This window comes from Alligator sinensis, unplaced genomic scaffold (assembly GCF_000455745.1).
Source record: "Alligator sinensis unplaced genomic scaffold, ASM45574v1 scaffold677_1, whole genome shotgun sequence".
Classification (NCBI taxonomy): domain Eukaryota; kingdom Metazoa; phylum Chordata; order Crocodylia; family Alligatoridae; genus Alligator; species Alligator sinensis.
This window is the reverse complement of record NW_005842276.1, coordinates 1,446,487-1,464,080: the sequence shown is the minus strand read 5'-3', so window position 1 is coordinate 1,464,080 and position 17,594 is coordinate 1,446,487. Positions and strand designations below refer to the sequence as shown.

General features: G+C 39.5%; 1 protein-coding gene across 1 annotated transcript in view; it reads right to left on the bottom strand.

Moving 5' to 3' along the window:
• GREB1L (GREB1 like retinoic acid receptor coactivator) overlaps positions 1 to 17,594 on the bottom strand; it is a 209,169-nt gene that overhangs the window by 80,463 nt on the left and 111,112 nt on the right. Inside the window, 4 exon segments of the mRNA XM_006027932.3 lie at positions 744 to 920; positions 4,570 to 4,746; positions 15,074 to 15,271; positions 15,462 to 15,621. Coding sequence (XP_006027994.1) covers positions 744 to 920; positions 4,570 to 4,746; positions 15,074 to 15,271; positions 15,462 to 15,618 — 709 coding nt within the window. The 5' untranslated portion in view covers positions 15,619 to 15,621.

Here is a 17,594-nt window from a genome sequence, read left to right as displayed (position 1 = left end):
GCCCAAGTTTGAGTTGCTGCCAGAGATGTTTGTGGCGGTGGCAAACACGCCCCAGCTGCCTGAGCAGCAGGGCTTCCCCACGCCTCCCTGCCTGAGGGTGAAGGGGGGGGATCATGGTGGCAGTGCCCCAATGCTGCCCATCCCCAACACCCCCCAGAACAGCCTACAGGGAAGGAAATGGGGTGGGAGGAGGTAAAGGGCGGGTCACGGTGGCGGCAGCTGCCAGGGCTGGGAAGGGGGTCCCAAGAACAACTGGCAAGTAGGGGGAGGCTGTGGGGAGGGAGGGGGGCTGCACGGTTTTTTCCTCATTCCGAAAATTAAAAACAAATAAACAGATTTTTTTCCTTCAAAGTTTCATAAAATATCATTTATGGTTGGTTTCTGCTAAACAAAATTTCAGCGCATAATTAATTAATGTATACTTTTGACTGAGAATAGTCATAGCTGCAACTGATACAATGGCACTATAATCTTAAATATGGGTCAGCAGTGCAGTAGGGCTGTCTTCCTATGTATGATGGCATAATGTTATAGGACTGCAATTTATCTGGAAAGTCTCACAAGATTTAAGGGCTGATAAATCCCTGGGTGACATACTGACTCCACTGCAGTCAATGGGAATCTTCCCACTGTTTTCAATCACGCCGAAATTTCACCTGCTAAATTTTTAATGCCTTAAAAACCCAATGCTCAATATTATCTAAAATCCTAAGCATCTTGCGAGAAAATGGATGACTCTTTACCTTTCCAACAAATAAGGGGTCCCTTTGACAGTACACCTTGGGAGCTTCTTACTAGGTAGTACTTTAAGTGCTTCTGCTTCTTTGGCTGAGTGGTTAGTTTCAGATTTATGTGGTTGGAAAATTCTGTGAAGTACCGGAATCCTCTTTCTCCACAGCCTATACAATTTCCAGAAAACCCTACAAAAAAGATGGGAAAAGATATGCTCACAGAAGAGAATAACAACAGAAATAAATAAGTAAATAAATAAATACATACATAAAATGATGTATGACATGGACAGGAAATTAGGCTGTTTTAGCCTTGCCTGTATATTTTGTTTCTACTGATTACCTATCCCCATCCATATATCCATCCACTGTAGACCTCTCACTTAGCACACAAATGGCTGGAAGATGGACAATCAATGAAGACAGACTTTTGGCATGCCTGATTTGTCTGAGAATGCCATCTCCCTCCAGCTATTACTAATCTAGGGTCAAATGCTACCCCAGTGTTCTGCACTGCAAACTGCACACAGGAGACCTTCAGAGAAAAAGAACGTACAATGGAGGCCTATGAAGACTGGGAAATTGGTAACACAAAGATACTCAAATCCCATCCATGTCACTAACTTTCTTCCTGATCCTCAACACATGTATCAAATGGACCTGCTTTCTTTCCTATGACTGTGGCTGATGCCAAGTATTCTATGGGAAGTTAGTGCTGCTTAAGAGAGCATAAATATCAACTATATTCTCTATGACTGCCTTTGGCTATCTTGTAGAAACTTGCCAAGTGAGAGCAGAGGGGTAAGCAACGCTCTGTCCAATGGGGTTTGCTGATGAAAGAAACAAGACTTTCCCCCTTAAGGCCCTGAAAAGACCCTAATACTTTATACGAAATGTTTAGGTTCTACTGAGATTGAAATTAAAAGCTTTTAAAATCTAAAAAAAATGTTGCAAACAACAGAATTAGGAATACAGACAAAAACCAGACACAGAACCACCTTACTGCAAAGTTGTCAAAACAATTTAATGGAGAGGGCTGAAATTACATGGAATTAGAATCTATGGGAAAGGGCTGCATTTTCGAGCTATATAATCCACAGTAGAATCCCACCAATGTCAGTGGGAACTGTACACAAGAACAGAAGGTATATTATCCCTGAAGGAAGGGACAGAGAAAGCTAGTGGCTTGTTCCTAAATGTATGAAATTCCTTTTCTCCATGTAAAGCATATGTTGTCTGAAGGAATCCAGATCATTTTGACATTTTCTTAACATCTGCCAGTCCAACAATGTTTGAGTCATTGGCAAAATTTATCAGCAGGGATTTTATATATCTTTATCCAGATAACCATTTACGGTTTTGAAACAACACAGAGCCTAAGTAGGATCCCATTAGGAACATCTTCTTTGATTACCCTTTTTGATATCTATGAGGGAGCTAGGTTTATACCCATTTAATAATGTGCTACTATTATAAAATGATATTTCTTAAAATCAGAATGTCATAGCTCTCTATTGTCAATATCTTTCAGAAATCTACATCAGCAGTCACCTTCATCAACCAAATTTGCAATTGTTAAACAATGACATATTAAAATTTTCTCTGGTCCTTTGAAACTTTCTAAGAATTCTATGATACCTTAAAAAAAACCCCCAGACATCAGTGGTTCATAAGACCCTAAAAATAGTTCTTTAAAAAAAAAAACCTCCTGGCTATAATTTATCTAGTCTTCCAGCTATTTGAATATTTAGATCATTACCAGAGCAAAAATGGAATTTGTTGGACTCACCACTAACTAAGAGATGAGAGGCAGATTAAGGCTAAGTTTTGAAGGGCTTTACAAGGGAAGACAGTTTATATTAAGGTAGTTAAAAAGGGAGAACCGAAGATCATCAGAGGAATGAAACAACAGGAGGAGGGGGAGGGAAAGGAAAGTAACGTAGCTGGAACAGTAAGCTAAGCGGGCAGTCTTTGCAACAGCGTTTTGAATGGGGAACAATATGACAGCTGTCAAGGAAAAAACAGAGCCGAGCGCAAGATTTACATCAGATTATTGATGGACCAAACCAGAATTTTAGCTGTGTATCTAAATAAAGGTGCTTAGGCTTTATTGACATTTCTTGTCTGTTACAAAGTGTACCTGAATGCATTCCAGGCAGCACAGTAACTAGAGACAGAAAGGAGAGGATCCAAGACAGACACTGAGGATGCCAAAAAAAAAAGCCTTAAATTACTTTTACTGGTTTGTTTACACACCAACCATGAGGCAAAGTAAGAAATCCAGGTGCACAGATGATTGTCTCCAATTACTAAGAAACATTAATATATCAGTTTAACTTTACAGGGCACTGCTTATACAGAAAGTTATCAAATAAATTATTTTACTTATTCAGAGTTTTGAGGGCAGAAATGCCTTCTCAAGCACACCCAGAGCCTCTACTGAAAAAAAAGAATGCATAGTAGATTCCAAGGACAGAATTTCACCTTTAGAGCAGAGGTGTCAAACAGAGCCCACAGGCAGGTTTGCCCACGGAGTAGCTTTATCTGGCCTGCTAGACTACCAGTGTGGCCAAGGGAGAAGAGCCTGCTGCAGAATGATAATTGGTGACGAGAGGGTGAACAAGGGCTGATTCAGCCAGGGACATATTCCAGACGCTCCACCAGTTGCCACTGCCATGGTCCTACTTCCCAGGCTGCCAAACTCCACCACATGCCCCGAGTCAAGCCAGAGTTGGAGCTGCTACTGCAGCAAGATGCAAGCAGCAACAGCAGCTCTGGGTCCGGCATGGGGTCTGGAGATGCTGCCGCATGCTCTGGGGTGGAGCCAGAACTGTCACTGCATGCTCCGGTCCAGAGCCAGAGCTGCTTCATGGTCAGTCTGGGGCTACAGCTGCCACTTCATGGACAGTCTGGGGCCAGAGGTGCAGTCACCATGTGAAACTGGTGCCATCACAACAAATTTTTTTTTTGTGCCCTGGTTTGGATCCACCATTGCAATGGCAGTTTCCTTATGCCCCACTCCAGATCCAATTACAATGAGTTCCACTGTCTGAATCCCATGCAGAGCACAGCAGGATCACAAGGCGAGTTTGATACCCCTGTCTTAGAACATAGAAACAGAGCTGGCCTTAAGGAAATGGTGCCCTGGGGGACCTTGTATTTTGGTGGCCCTGCCCCTGCCCCTGGTGCCCCTCCCCAAGTCAGCAGCACTGCTGTAGGCAGAAGCAGGCAGGGAGGGGTACAGGGCAGAGTCTGGCAGGGAGGCGGAGTGGCATGGTATGCTGGACAGGCAGGAGGGCAGAAACAGCCAGCCAGTCACCTCCCCAAGCAGGAGGAGCAGTGTCCAGCCCAGCTGGAGGTAGGGGGCAGGCTGAGCTGGACACTGCTCCTCCTGCTTGGGGAGGCGACTGGCTGGGGTAAAGATCGCTGCTGTGAGCGTGGGCTGCTCATGTGTCTCATGTTGCCTACCCCTAAGGGTGGCTCCACGTATAAATTATTTAGACACTGAAGATTAGTGGCATATGGATACTTCTCAGTCATTCAATAAATATATAGCACAAGCAGCTTTAGAATTAAAAACATATTATGCTTCACATTTAGGGCCCGAAAGCTTACTTAACATGCTGAGCCCCATTCACTTCAGATGCAATAAATTGCAGGACCAGGTCTTATTTTAAAAGGGCTTTTAAAGCTGAGCTGTAGATTTAATGCAAGAAATACTGACTTTCTTCAATGCACCATTAGTCCAAATTCATTTGCCAAACTGATGTAGTATAATGTTGAGCCAAACTTTAAATTATACATTTTTGTTACAAAAGGAGTAATAAAAGCCATTTACCTAAAAGTGCATTTTTTCCATGATCATCTGGCAAAAACCGCTTGTCAACAGCACACACTAGAATGTGCTCAGGAAGATTTGGAGACTTGGCTCCTACCAACAGGAAGCCTGCTGGTATATCAATTTGTTCCATACACAGGGATACTAACCGCAAATCCTTGCCTGCTTGACAAAAACCTAAAAAGGAAAGACACATGATGAAACTTTATAAGGTTTGTGTTCATTATGCAAAATAATTAAGGAAAATACTTACTGTTTTGAGATTATATCTACTTTTTAAAAAATAGGCATTTAAGAAAATAAGTAAATTCTGTACATGTTTCATTATCCTACTTATTTGAGGTCTAATTTAAGTCAACAGAAAGATTCATACAGGCCTCCAAAGAACTGGGATGAGGCCCACAACAAGGGGTTCAGATCTGCTAGCCGAGAGAATATAAATAACTATTATTTGGCAGGGCACCTGAAATGCTTCAAAATGAAGATTAACAAAACTATGAAGAAATCACATGGCTAAAAAATAGATAACATTTCACTGTTCATGCCCAGTTTTAATAGCACAACTCAGAAGAAGTTGTAACACACTCAAAATTACAAGAAAGCCCCATAGTAAGTGAAACTGATTTAGTATTTCCTTTCCCCCTATACAACGTATATCATTTCAACCCACATTTAAAGATATTGAGAATTCATAACAACAGAGCCCTTAATTTATTACCAATAATTTTCTACATCTCAGTCTTTATATTGCAAAGTTTTCAAATGAGATTCTCTATCTTGGTGTCTTGTACCATGTTAACCACATTATTGGTACTAAACAAAATATATTAACTATAAGAAAAGAGGTAGGCATAAATCCAGTGTAATAAAAAATGCTTCAAAATCAGTTTTGAAACTTCACCTTAACATATACTTTTAGTGAAGAACACCCAGATGAGAAAGGTTTCAATAATACATTATTCAAAAAAAAGTTTGGGTATTTTTTCATCTTTTATTTTCCATATATATTCCATCTAGGTATGGATTCGGTTTATATTACTATATTTTATGCTGGTGCATATCTGATATGCTCCATTTATTGAAATTTATAATTTGGCTGTATAAATTTCTTATTAAGGGAAAGACTTAAAACACACTTTTTTAGCTTAGTTATTCAGGAGAGTCTGTGCTTTTCTCTTATGCTTTTTAAACAAAATTTGCTTAGTTGTTATCTCTTAGTTAAAGGTATTTTTAGGAATTAAAAATTTGCTTACTTTACACTTTCAAGTAATGCAGACTGTTTAGGTCTTCACTTTATTCATTTTTTCATATATTACAGGGAATCTAAGATAGCCAAGGTTTTGGTTGTCAAAATAATTTTCAGCACTGTTTCAATATGACTTATCTCTACAATGAGTAAATAGCAGAAAATCATGTTGGAAGCTGTAACGTCATAAGCACAACAGCTCCTCATGTTCCAAACACCAATTCAAGTGAAGTGAGGTCCAAAGAAGTTGAAAATTTCAGACACAACTGTAAGTGACCCACCAACTTGCACTGAAACCATGGCAGCATGCCATTTCAAACTGTATATCAGGGGTGGGAAAAATGCGGCTCGCCAGGCCATTCTATCCAGCCCACGGGGCCCCTCAGAAATTTAGAAAATTAATATTTATCTGCCCCTGGCTCTCTCTCATGTGGCCCTCGATGGCTTCCCAAAACTCAGTAAGTGGCCCTCCACCCAAAATAATTGCCTGCCCCTGCTGTATATAGAATAAAGCCACACCAGTAGTTTTGATGATAGAAGGATCGAATCGGACATCTTAAGCACTAGTAGGAGCCTCTGCAGGTGCAAGGAGTAGTGAAAAACTGGTCACAACATTCTGGCAGTAGTATTTTGAACACACACTAATGTTTCATGAGGCAAGGATTACTTAGGCTGATATATTTTACTGGACAAACTGCATGGTTGCAATAGAGTTAAGACAAGTTTTTGAGTGCAAGAACATGGTGTTTTAATAATCCACACTGAAACAAGCCTGATATCACAGATAACATCCTAGCCTGATACCATCCTATTAGGCAAGATGGTTTATCTGAATAAATTCCATGTTTCTTGCTATCTAGATAAAGACAACTGTACTGTATAAATGCCACACATGCACTATCATAATACATCTAACTATGTAAATATGACTTTTAGTAGTTACACAAGAAAACAGTAGCTGGGAAGCAGCTATTCCTTTCTGCTTAGATATTCAAATCATAAGTAACATGATAAACTGCAAACCATACTTAAGGATTTGTCCCAATATGTCTGCTACTTAACTATTAACTGTTCTCTTAACAGTTTTCCTGGGGGGGGGGGGGTTTGTTGGTGCTACTAAAATAAAAGGGTCCACAACACACAAAAAAAAGGAGATATGAACATAAGATCTGAACAAGAATTAAAGAATAAAATCCTGGAAAAATAGAACTGAATCAAAAAATACACCCTTAACTCACCTTTAGCCCAGTAAAGGACAAGGCTTGAACTGGCAGCAACTGGTTGTAGCAAGGACAGAATCTTGCCTATTTTCCAACTACTTTCCTAAGTTCCAACTACTATTTAAAACTAAACCAGAAGATCACATACAAGGGTCATACTGCTTTTTAGTATGATGTTGTGTTGATAAGTAAATATCAGCTACAGGTATATCCATTTAAACATCACTAAAGGAAGATGAGGTGAAATAAGACCTTTGTCTTGTAATTGCATACAAGAAAACCTCATTAAATGCAATGTCTATTATTAAACTACTGTCAAAAGTAATTGGTAATGGAAACCAAGTATAAAGCTGATTAAATCCAGCCAATACTGAGCATGAAAATAAAACACATAGCTTACATGGGACGAATATACTGATGGGGAACCTACCACAAGAATAGGAACCTACCACAGTGCAGCCCATCTGAATAAATTGCATAATAGTGCCCATTGAGCTTAATCTCCGCTTAAGCACTGACTCTTTTTCAAGTCATGGTGGGCTACTACATTGAATACATCCTCTTCACTCCCACAGCTGAGCTGTACCTTAGTTTCCCATTTCCAATTATTCCTATTTCTTCACCAGCCTTAAATGTCTGGCAAACACCAACAAACAGGGCCCCAAGCAGTTCACCCAGTATCCCTCTCTGACCCCATCTCTCAGCCTGTTTCATATTAGTGTGGCCCAATACTCCATGAGGTACAGCCAAACCAGGTTGCCCTATTCTTCATCTGCATATATATTTTTGGAAAATCCTAGGACTCATAACAAAAACACCCAGTTTCAGTCATGTGGTGGGGGTGGCTACTTAGTACATGGATCCTTTGTTTTGTGGGGGGGGATGGAGTATTCTGGAGTACACACACACACTGAGCAGTGCTGAGCTATGGGGTCACCATGGCTTGAAATGCTTCTGACTCTGCTGGGGCCCAACCCAATGTACTGTATGGTAAATCATAAGCCTTTTGGCTTTGGATTAGTATCATGCATCATTTTTACTGTAAATAAGTAGGTATAAAAGTGCTACTTAAAAGTGTGTTTTTGGCGTATCTATGCTAAAACTTGCAGCAGTTTCAAAAAAGGTCAAATGTATCCATTCTGTATGAATTAAAGCGATGGGTACCTATAGTAATTTGCCTAAATGGTAACTTACATTTATTTCAAGATCAGTGCTTTCAAATTTACCCCTCACTTTGATGTGCTCAGGGAGAGCAGGGTCTGACAGTAAGGATGAAGGGAAGGGAGGGACTGCAGGGTGATGGGGAGGAGGGGGATAAAGGGGCCAGGGGCTTCCTGACCCCCCACATTTATTTTCTGTGCTGTAGCAATGGGAGATGGACAAATTCAAGAAAAACTTCCAATAATTAGATTCCATACTTGGAAAACTATAACACATTTATAAATTTTCCATATATAGAATCTAATTATTGGCGGGGTATTCAAGTAAATACAGTAGTCACTTTAAAAGGGAGAATATGTTGCTCAGAAGCATACAGCAGCTGATACAATCTAACTTCTATTTATAGGATCCTAGAGCAATACAAGTTAACTAAACTATCTTACCTTTACCCCTGAATTTAGCAGGGTTAAAGGAGGAGCAGTTTTGCTATATTTGTATCCTACAGAATCATGCTGACATAACAGTTGTATCATAACAGCTTGTATCAGAGTATTGTCTACACTAATACTATTGTTATGTCTGTCGGTACCCTAAGACATTTTCAAAGTCTGACTTCTATCTCAGCATGTATAATCTGTGCACATATTTTCTATATTCCATTTTAATTAACATGGGAGTTTGTACATGAAAAAACTTCTGAACTGTCACCTGCTCTTTCCCCAAAAATTATGCTGTATTAAATGTTTACAAAACATAAATGAGAAAGAATACTGCTTAGCTGGTTTTAAAAATCCTAAATAACAATTTGCGAAATGCTAAGAGCAATGGAAAAGAGGATGAATAAATGGCTCTGGCAGACACTATCTGTATTTCTTTGGAAAAAAAAAATCAAAATTTTTTTCTTCCTACAAGTGATTTGCATTCTCCAATCATCTCTCAAGTTCAATGAAAGCAGATGTGTTTGGCCAAATAAAGTGTTTTGTCTGTACAGCTGTGGAAATACAAAAGTACTGAAATCTTTTGAAAACAATGATTATTTTCCCCCCTTCCTTAACACTAATAAACAGCAACCTCAGCATGGGGTACATGCATCTTTTTGTACTCCAGTAAAATAGGTATTTGCATAAGAAATTAGCTTCCACAACTTGCATGTGAATTGCAGCTTGCTGTTGCTGCTACTGTAACTTCACAGCAACTGATCAGGTGCTAAATACCTGCTTACCTAATTGCCTCTGAAATGTGTTTAGCCTCCTTTCAGCTCTCAGGTAAACTGAGAATTCACTGTTTTGAGTTTCATACACCTTGCCTACAATGCTACTCCACAAATTAGAAAAGGCTTGCTTGAAAGCTATGGCAAACAAAAATTAAAAATGGTTTACTATATCATCTTGAACATTTGATGTCACTATGCAAAGAGCCATCAATACTTTTTGCAACTTTACTTCTATATATGTTTAAAAACTGATTATTAAAAGTTAACTTAGAGCTGACACTTCTGCAGAAGAAAATAAATTACACTTACTACTAAAATGCTTTATTTTTGCACACAAAATTATTATGTAGGCTAACTGCACATGTGCTTACCCAAATGTGCATAAACCTGTTGGCCAATCAACAAAAAGAAAAGTCCACCACTAATGTCAACTAATGAAGGGTGGCCAATCAAAAATGGTACTTATGACAGATGAGCTTTTTCTTCATGATTGATCAATATAAACTAAGTCCATGTACAGTTTTTTAGTTTCTACCAGGAAAATCACCATGCTCTTGGTAGAAACCAAAAGTACGCAAACATTCAAGCTTTTCTTCCCAAAGCAAAAATGGATGCTCCTGGACAAAATTAACTCAACTACAACAAGGTAGAAATCACTCTTGGGCAAGTTTCTGGGGACCAGGAGGAGTGGAACCAAGGGAAAGGCTCCTGTGCCTTCTGGAGACCAGGGCCACCCTGATCTACAGAACGCTTGGGTGGCAGCTGCTTCTGCCCCTCCCATGAATCAGGAGGTGGGGAGGAACAGTCACCAGCTGCTCCCTGACTACTTTTCATTCCAGAGTTCCAGTCTGAAAATCAGGCAAGAGTTTTGCTTCACTGCTCCTTCTGCTCAGCTGTCTGGCACCAGGAGCTGAGCACAGAAAATAGCACAGCCCCTTGCCTGCTTCTCACACCAGGAATTCTGCTCGACTGAAGCACCTGAGCAGTCTCCACTGACTTAAACTTTTAATTGGTTTAATATTTTTTAAATATTTTCTCAATATTACTTACCTATATAAGCAACTGCTGTTAGTTACTCCAGGGATGTCATGCAATGGAAAATACAAGGTTGGGTGCTCTGTTTGATCATACATGGGAGGATAGGTAGGTGCCACCAATTCAATCTTTTATTAAGATACGGCCTTCAGAATGAGCCTGTTTGCAAACCCATCCACTTACAGCACAAATACATATATTACACACAAACTAAAACTATATTGACAAAATGTCTTTAAACTTCTTCTCGCTCCTTTTCTAACAGTCCAACTATAGAAACCATCCCCATTTTAATCAGCACAACAAAGAAAAACCTGGTAACCTTTGCAACCCCAAAATCATTACATTTGAGTTCAGTCAGACCAGAGTAAAGCGAGTCCAAGAATCAAGAACCCTCCATTGAGACTATGCTTCTCTCCACTTCCCTTAGACATTCATATCTAAGAATTTGTCATCTCCAGCCCCTCAGTTTTATAATTAAAATGGGATGCAGGCAGTTTCTTCAGAGGTAACAAGAACCCAAAATCTGAAATGGTTTGTAGGTTAAAACAAACATACAGAAACACACATACACACCCATACACCCCCCCACATGCACACAAAGTGAACCTGAAACTAGAACAAATGGAAAAAATACCACAGATCCATGTGTGAAATCTGTTATGTTCAATGTGCAGGCATACCACAGATGTTTCTATTGTACTCAGTTCTGTGGTATCTAGACACCTACCTGCACTACTTGAATTTCTGATGCCTTCAAGTATAGCCCCAGATACATTTGTGTAATCCACACTGAAGGTCACAATGTTATAATTTATAGATAAAAGGAAAGATCTAAACCAGGAAAGATGGAAAGGATCACTCTTGACAACTGTTGCTGTCTGGACAACAAGAAATCATCAGGGATAATAAGAACACAGCAACACTGGACACAGGACTTGAAGGGAACTCCCCAGTCGCTAAATCTACTCCAATGTGACAATACGGTGATATAATCTTTTTTTTTAGGGATTCGTGTGCCAACACTGTCCTTTAGCCTAAATAACTTCTCCCTCCTTAAGGTAGCCCTCCCCCTTTCACACCCCCTCTTTGTTTTGGTAGGCAATACCTATATGCTCTGATAAGATAGGCTCTCTATTACCCTTATCAGTCAACTAGGCTTTCTCTGTACCTATTCAACTTTGAATTCATCTTTCCTGACCATGAGTAATCAGAGCTGCACGCAGCATTTAGATTAGATATTGCCAGTTCACGGTACAATGGAATTAATACTCTCCTATCTTGCTTGTAAACACCTAATTTGACACAACTCAGAATGATATTTACCTTTTTTGAGATCATATCTCTTTGATGGTTCACTGATTGACTAATACACTAGGTCTCTCTGCTGCTATGCCCTTTCCAACTCATAAGACTCCACCTTCCAGCAGAAATTCTTATTAGTTACCATATATGTGGTCCTGCATGCTGTACTATTAAACTGCTATAACTCCTGTCCTCAAAAGTCATCCTCTTCTTCCAACAGGATATTCAGATCATTTTCTTTACTGGTAACTCCCAACTTTGTATCATTCCAAAATTTCACTAAATTCAAAATCCAAATAATTTAATTTCATTAGCAAACCCCTATTTTTGTGCCAATGGCCTTAGTTAAAATATTAAATTCCAGATTCCAGATAAGATTAGTTTCTTTACTGAAGAACTCATTATTGAGAAACTCCATTAGCAACATCCCTCCAGCACAATTATTCTTTTTTCTGCTTAACCTATTGTTCTCTTTTTAGGTAGTTCCTTTAGCTACATTACAGTTTTTGCACTAAAATCTACAGTCCCTGATACATTTCCATATACATTCTAGATTAGATCAACCCAATATCCTTTAGTGAACTGATTTTCTAGACAAGGAAAATAACAAGTTAGTTTGGCAGCATCTACTTTTGCTACACCTGTGTTGCCTTTTTGTGTTTTTCTCCACATTTCTCCTTCCAAATTTGCTTCTAAAATCTTGTATAGTATCAGCCATGTAGTTGCCTGGATGACTGCTTCCCCTTTCTTAAGTATAGATATTATACTTACTCTTCCCCAATCAGAAGGTACCGCATCTGATTGGACATATTCATCATAATCCTTGCCGCTGAACTTGCAATTTCAGGTGCTAGTTTCTTCAGCAATAGGAGATGGAGATTGTCTGATGTCATCAATTTGAGTGCATAAAGTTTTTAAAGTTTTGTTTATACCTCCGATGTAGTAATTTTTTTTTTAAGTGTTTATTCCCATTAGTCATCCTGCCTTTATTCCCATGGTCAACATCATCATCCTGACTGGAAACTAAGGCAATGTATTCATTTAGTATTTGGGCCAGATCTAGATCCAACAGATTGCCTACATTAAGCAATTTAGTAATTAAAAGGCTCGTACATTACATATCTGGGAGGGAGAGGCAAACTCACTTCCATGATCTCTTTTGCCTGTTTATAACAGCTTGCCAGTATCATTTTATGTCTTTAAATGAACTTCTACCAATTAGTTCTCATTCAAGTCCTAACCTTGGCCAATTACTAAGTAATAGAAACAAGCACTTCAATGATACTGGAGCACAGAACTAAGTTCCAGAACCACATTGATGATATTTCACCACAGTTTCACATCTCCATACTGAATTGGAAGCTAAAAGACTAAGACTTGGTAAGAACCCCAGTGAGTAAACCTTATGAGTAGGCTCCACTAAGTTCTCTTAGAAAGAAGAACAAAGCTACTATATCTATTCCTGCCAAGATCCATAGATATGGTAAATGGTATTTATATTGCTACAGATCCAAGTGAATTAACATAGACAACAGGTTTCAATCTACTTGTTTTTCACCTTATAGAGCAACTAAATTAGAACTGCATAAGCTTTTACAAGCAGTGATAGCATCCAATGAAGTAAGCTGCTTATGAATGCTTATGCATCTGATTCAGTTAGTTCATAAGGATCAAATCTACCTTGCCTTCTGCCTGACTTCAGACTAACACAGCTACCTATCCTTATTATGAGAACATCAACCAGTAAGTCAGTGTCCATGTAATTCCTGTATTAAGATCTATCCCTAAGTAGTTCTAAAAAAACAAAAACAAACTCAGAAAACAGAAGAAAATATTAAAACAACATAACAGACTCCCAACAACCTTCCCTAGTTTCTAAGAGACAGCTGCTCCCTTCCCTTCTTACAATTTGATAATAGGTTTCTAATATTCTAAAGGACAAAAATGCCCATCTAACCCAGACCGAGAGGGGCAAAAGCAAAAATCAATATTTACCACCAATTACCATGGAAATGTTAGGGCACAATGGGGAATACATGCTGGCAATATTGTCTACATATGCAAAGTACTTGTTGGTAAATATTGACTTTTTAATGGCAATCACTGCAAAAGAGGCCAACAACCTAGCAGAAATCTGATGTTAAAGTCAATTATTAAAACAGAAATGCCATATAAGAGCTATTATTAATATTTTCTTTTAGGGATTTATAGATCTGTAGGCTATACTCATAATGTGAGCCAACAGTTTAATGCTCATTCTAACAGCTGTTTCCCTAACACAGTCTCTTCCTACCTTTTATATTGAAATCACTTTCTCCATTCTATACACTGCTCTGTGCACATGGTCTCACAGCATCTGATGAAGTGAGATCCCGTTCACAAAAGCTTATATCTATATCTAAGTCTACAAATTGCAAATCTACCCTGCCTTCTATCCTCACGGTGTCAAACTCTTGCTTTACAGCTTACATTTAAAACAGTTTATATTGGCAAAGTTTATGTTTAACAATCATTTATGGATTGGCTGTGAACCTGTTACAGTACTGAACTGACAATTATCCACATAATTCCTTTGAACTCAATCCCACTACTTTTGTGAGCATATGCAATGGGCTGCAATCATCTTTAAGGAGCTAATAATGGGCCATAATGAGCCTCAATCAATGTTCCCAAACAACAATTCTCTTTTTTCCTCTGTAATATAACCCTCCTCCCTTTATTCAATTGCTTCCCAAAGTTTTTTAATTGAATTTTTAGAAGGTTTACAGTTCATCAAAGATTAGGAATGATAATTCCAGATTTACATTAAAAAAAAAATCAAGAAAAGAAAAGTTGAAATAAAGAACAAACAAATTTTTATTTCTGTATGTTAGAGTTACTTTGAATTTTATGAATTCATGTAAGTGTTTGGGGCCAACTGTTCCATATTCTTACTTACGTTGGGAAGTCATCCCTGTGCAATTAGCCCTACTCAAGCTGGCCTTTAAAAATAGTTGTAATGTTTGAAAAACTATTCAGTTAAATTGGGTTTGGAATGCAAAATAAAGTATCTTCTGGCCTAAATCTGAAAGGCAACATTTTAGTCAAAAGCCAAAAAGTGTGGTCACCTTTCTAGACTCTTGAACAAGACCACTCATGTGAATAAGTACTTCCCAATATGAGCAAAAGTTGGAAAACTGGATCTTTTATTAATAGCTCTCATGGGAACAAGATACTATCAATATTCAATATGGTAATTCAATCAGTTTTCATTGTTACTCTGAAGACTAAACATGATACTGAGAATTCATTCAATTCATTTTAGGTACAGGGATGGAAACCAACCATCAGTAGTGCAAGACCCTTCTGGGGCAGGTTTTTGTGAATACGGGATTGGTGGACTACTTGAATCTGACATGTCTTCATCTTCCTCTTCATCTTCCATTTCATTAACAGTTTGGTTATTAGAAAAATCCAGGGTTCCATTCTGTGAGTAACGATGCACCAACTCTTTGTCCAGTTCTTCCACCTTTGGTTTTACATCTGAGCAAAAATATAAAACAGAACCACCCTTGTATTAGTTCAGGTCAGAGCAATGGCAGACAAATACCACAACTCCCTTCCAAGAGGCATATAAATTAAATATGGATTTTATGTCCAAAAATTAGTTGAGCTATAATATATTCTTTAGCAAAAAGACAACAACTGAAACGTGCCATACTTGCATGGTTACCTTCTGGCAAGAAAGGAGGCTGATCAGGGTCCAGGTAGAGCTGTGAGAAGACTGGCCGTGGGACAACACTGCTACATCTCAGAGAGGCTTCTATAGAGTTGTGAAGAGCTTCTTCAAAGCGGGCAGATTTCAGTTGCCCTGCATATGAATTCCCCATTATCTGTAAACAAAAAAATACAAGAAAAAAGAGAATAAGTTAATTTGTTAAGGGGGTGAGGAACTGCATACACAGACCCTTTATTCAAACAGGTCATTTATGAATTAATAAATATCCGGCAGGATAAACATTAGCAGTGGCATTTAGTAGTTAATGAAAAATGCAGTGAAAACAACATCTTGAAATAGTACTGTTTGTTCCTGTTTATGTCTGAGTTTGGAAGCTTCTGTGTCTGCTTGTTTCAATAAGGGCTCTTACTGCAGTTAGCAGAGCTCATAAATGCTGGTTTGTTCACCATTTCTCCCCATAATATTCATCTCAACTGCTTCAAAAACCTATCTGATATAGAATTTGTTTGAGGACAGATAAACACATCTAAAGCAGGGATGGGAAAAATATGGGCCACAGGCCAAAATCAGCCCACCAATTGATTGCATATGGCCCATGGCAGCCCCCACCATGCTCTGCATTGGGCCAAGCCCTACAGACTCCTGCCCAGGGCAGCCCACACTGCACTCCCACATCTGCCCATCCCGCACACATTACCCTACCCCAGCCCTGGCCAGCATGCACAGCTTCCCAGCAGAGCTGCTCCTGCTTGGGTACTGCTTGGTTACCCCCACCTCCAGCAGGTCCTCCTCCCCCTGCCCCTGCTGTGTTTTGAGCAGCAAGTAGTGTGGGGAAGCTGCAGTGGCCATGGACATGCATGCCAGGCACCTCATGCCCAGCCAGGCATCAGGGAAGCTGCAGCCAGGGGGCTCCTGGCCCAGCTCACAGGCCTCCAGCTCTAGCTCCTAGATGCCTTCCAGCCACTCGGTTGCCTACAAGTGGTTGTTCATCGTGCTATTGAGCTATTATGCAATTACCTCTATATACACTACTCAAAAAAACATAAATCAGGAAAAAAATATTTTTGGAATAAAATATGTTAATAGTAAATGCTTTATTTTTAATATTTTTAATCTATAATTTGTTAAAATGATTTCTTCTGAAAGATTTAACATGTGTGACCCTTGACAGCTAACCAAAACACAAGTGGCCCACCAGCCAAAATAACTGCCCACCCCTGATCTAAAGAGATGCAAATGCGGTTTTAGCATACAACACATATAGTCTAGTCTTTATTTTCTTTTCTCTTGGAGATTTTTTGTATACGTTACGGCAGAAAACATACAACATACTGAATTCACAGATTAGCTTACTTCAATAATTGTCCAAAAACATTCCCACAAGATTTTATCTAGGGCAGGGTTGTCAACCTATGGTCCATAGGACACATCCGTCCCACAAAGGTTTGATCCAGCCCCCAGTGGCAATCACCAGCAAGTGGAAGTGGCGGCAGGTGGCAGCATTCAGAGGTAGGAGGTAGAATTGGAGGCGCACAGCCAGCAGCTCACTAGTATGGAAGCCTCCTGGAGAGTCTGCACTGCTCTATTACAGCTACAGTTTTTTATTGCCACTGAACCCTCCCATGGCAATTGGCTAACAGGAGGAGGGTGCGAGAGTGCCCACCAGGTTTTGGAAACATTGGCCAGAGTGATATTCAGTGGCAGGCAGCAGGAAACAAATGGCAAAGGAAGCAGCTGGATTGCAATAGTGGCCAGCAGAGTTCCCTCTAAGCTGAGTGGTGTGCATGGCCGTGCAAGTGCACCTGGTAGCACGGTATGAGCGCACCTGCTCATGCCAGGCAGCTTAGAGGGAACGCTTGTGGCCAGCCTTAGGGCCAAACTTCATTACCTGAGCCTGCCCGTTGTAAAACATTGAGGACCTCTGGCCCAAGGGGTTGTTATGTTAGCCAAGCAATTGTTTGCAGAGACATCTAATAATCTTGTCGGCTGCCATTGTTGAAGTCTAGTAAAAATAGCTAAAAGGCCAGTATATTATTATTATATTATTAATAACCATTTTCCCCTAAATGTTTCACTTTTAATACCCTGCTTCCTCAGGGTTTTGTTGCATTTCTCCTATAATATGTC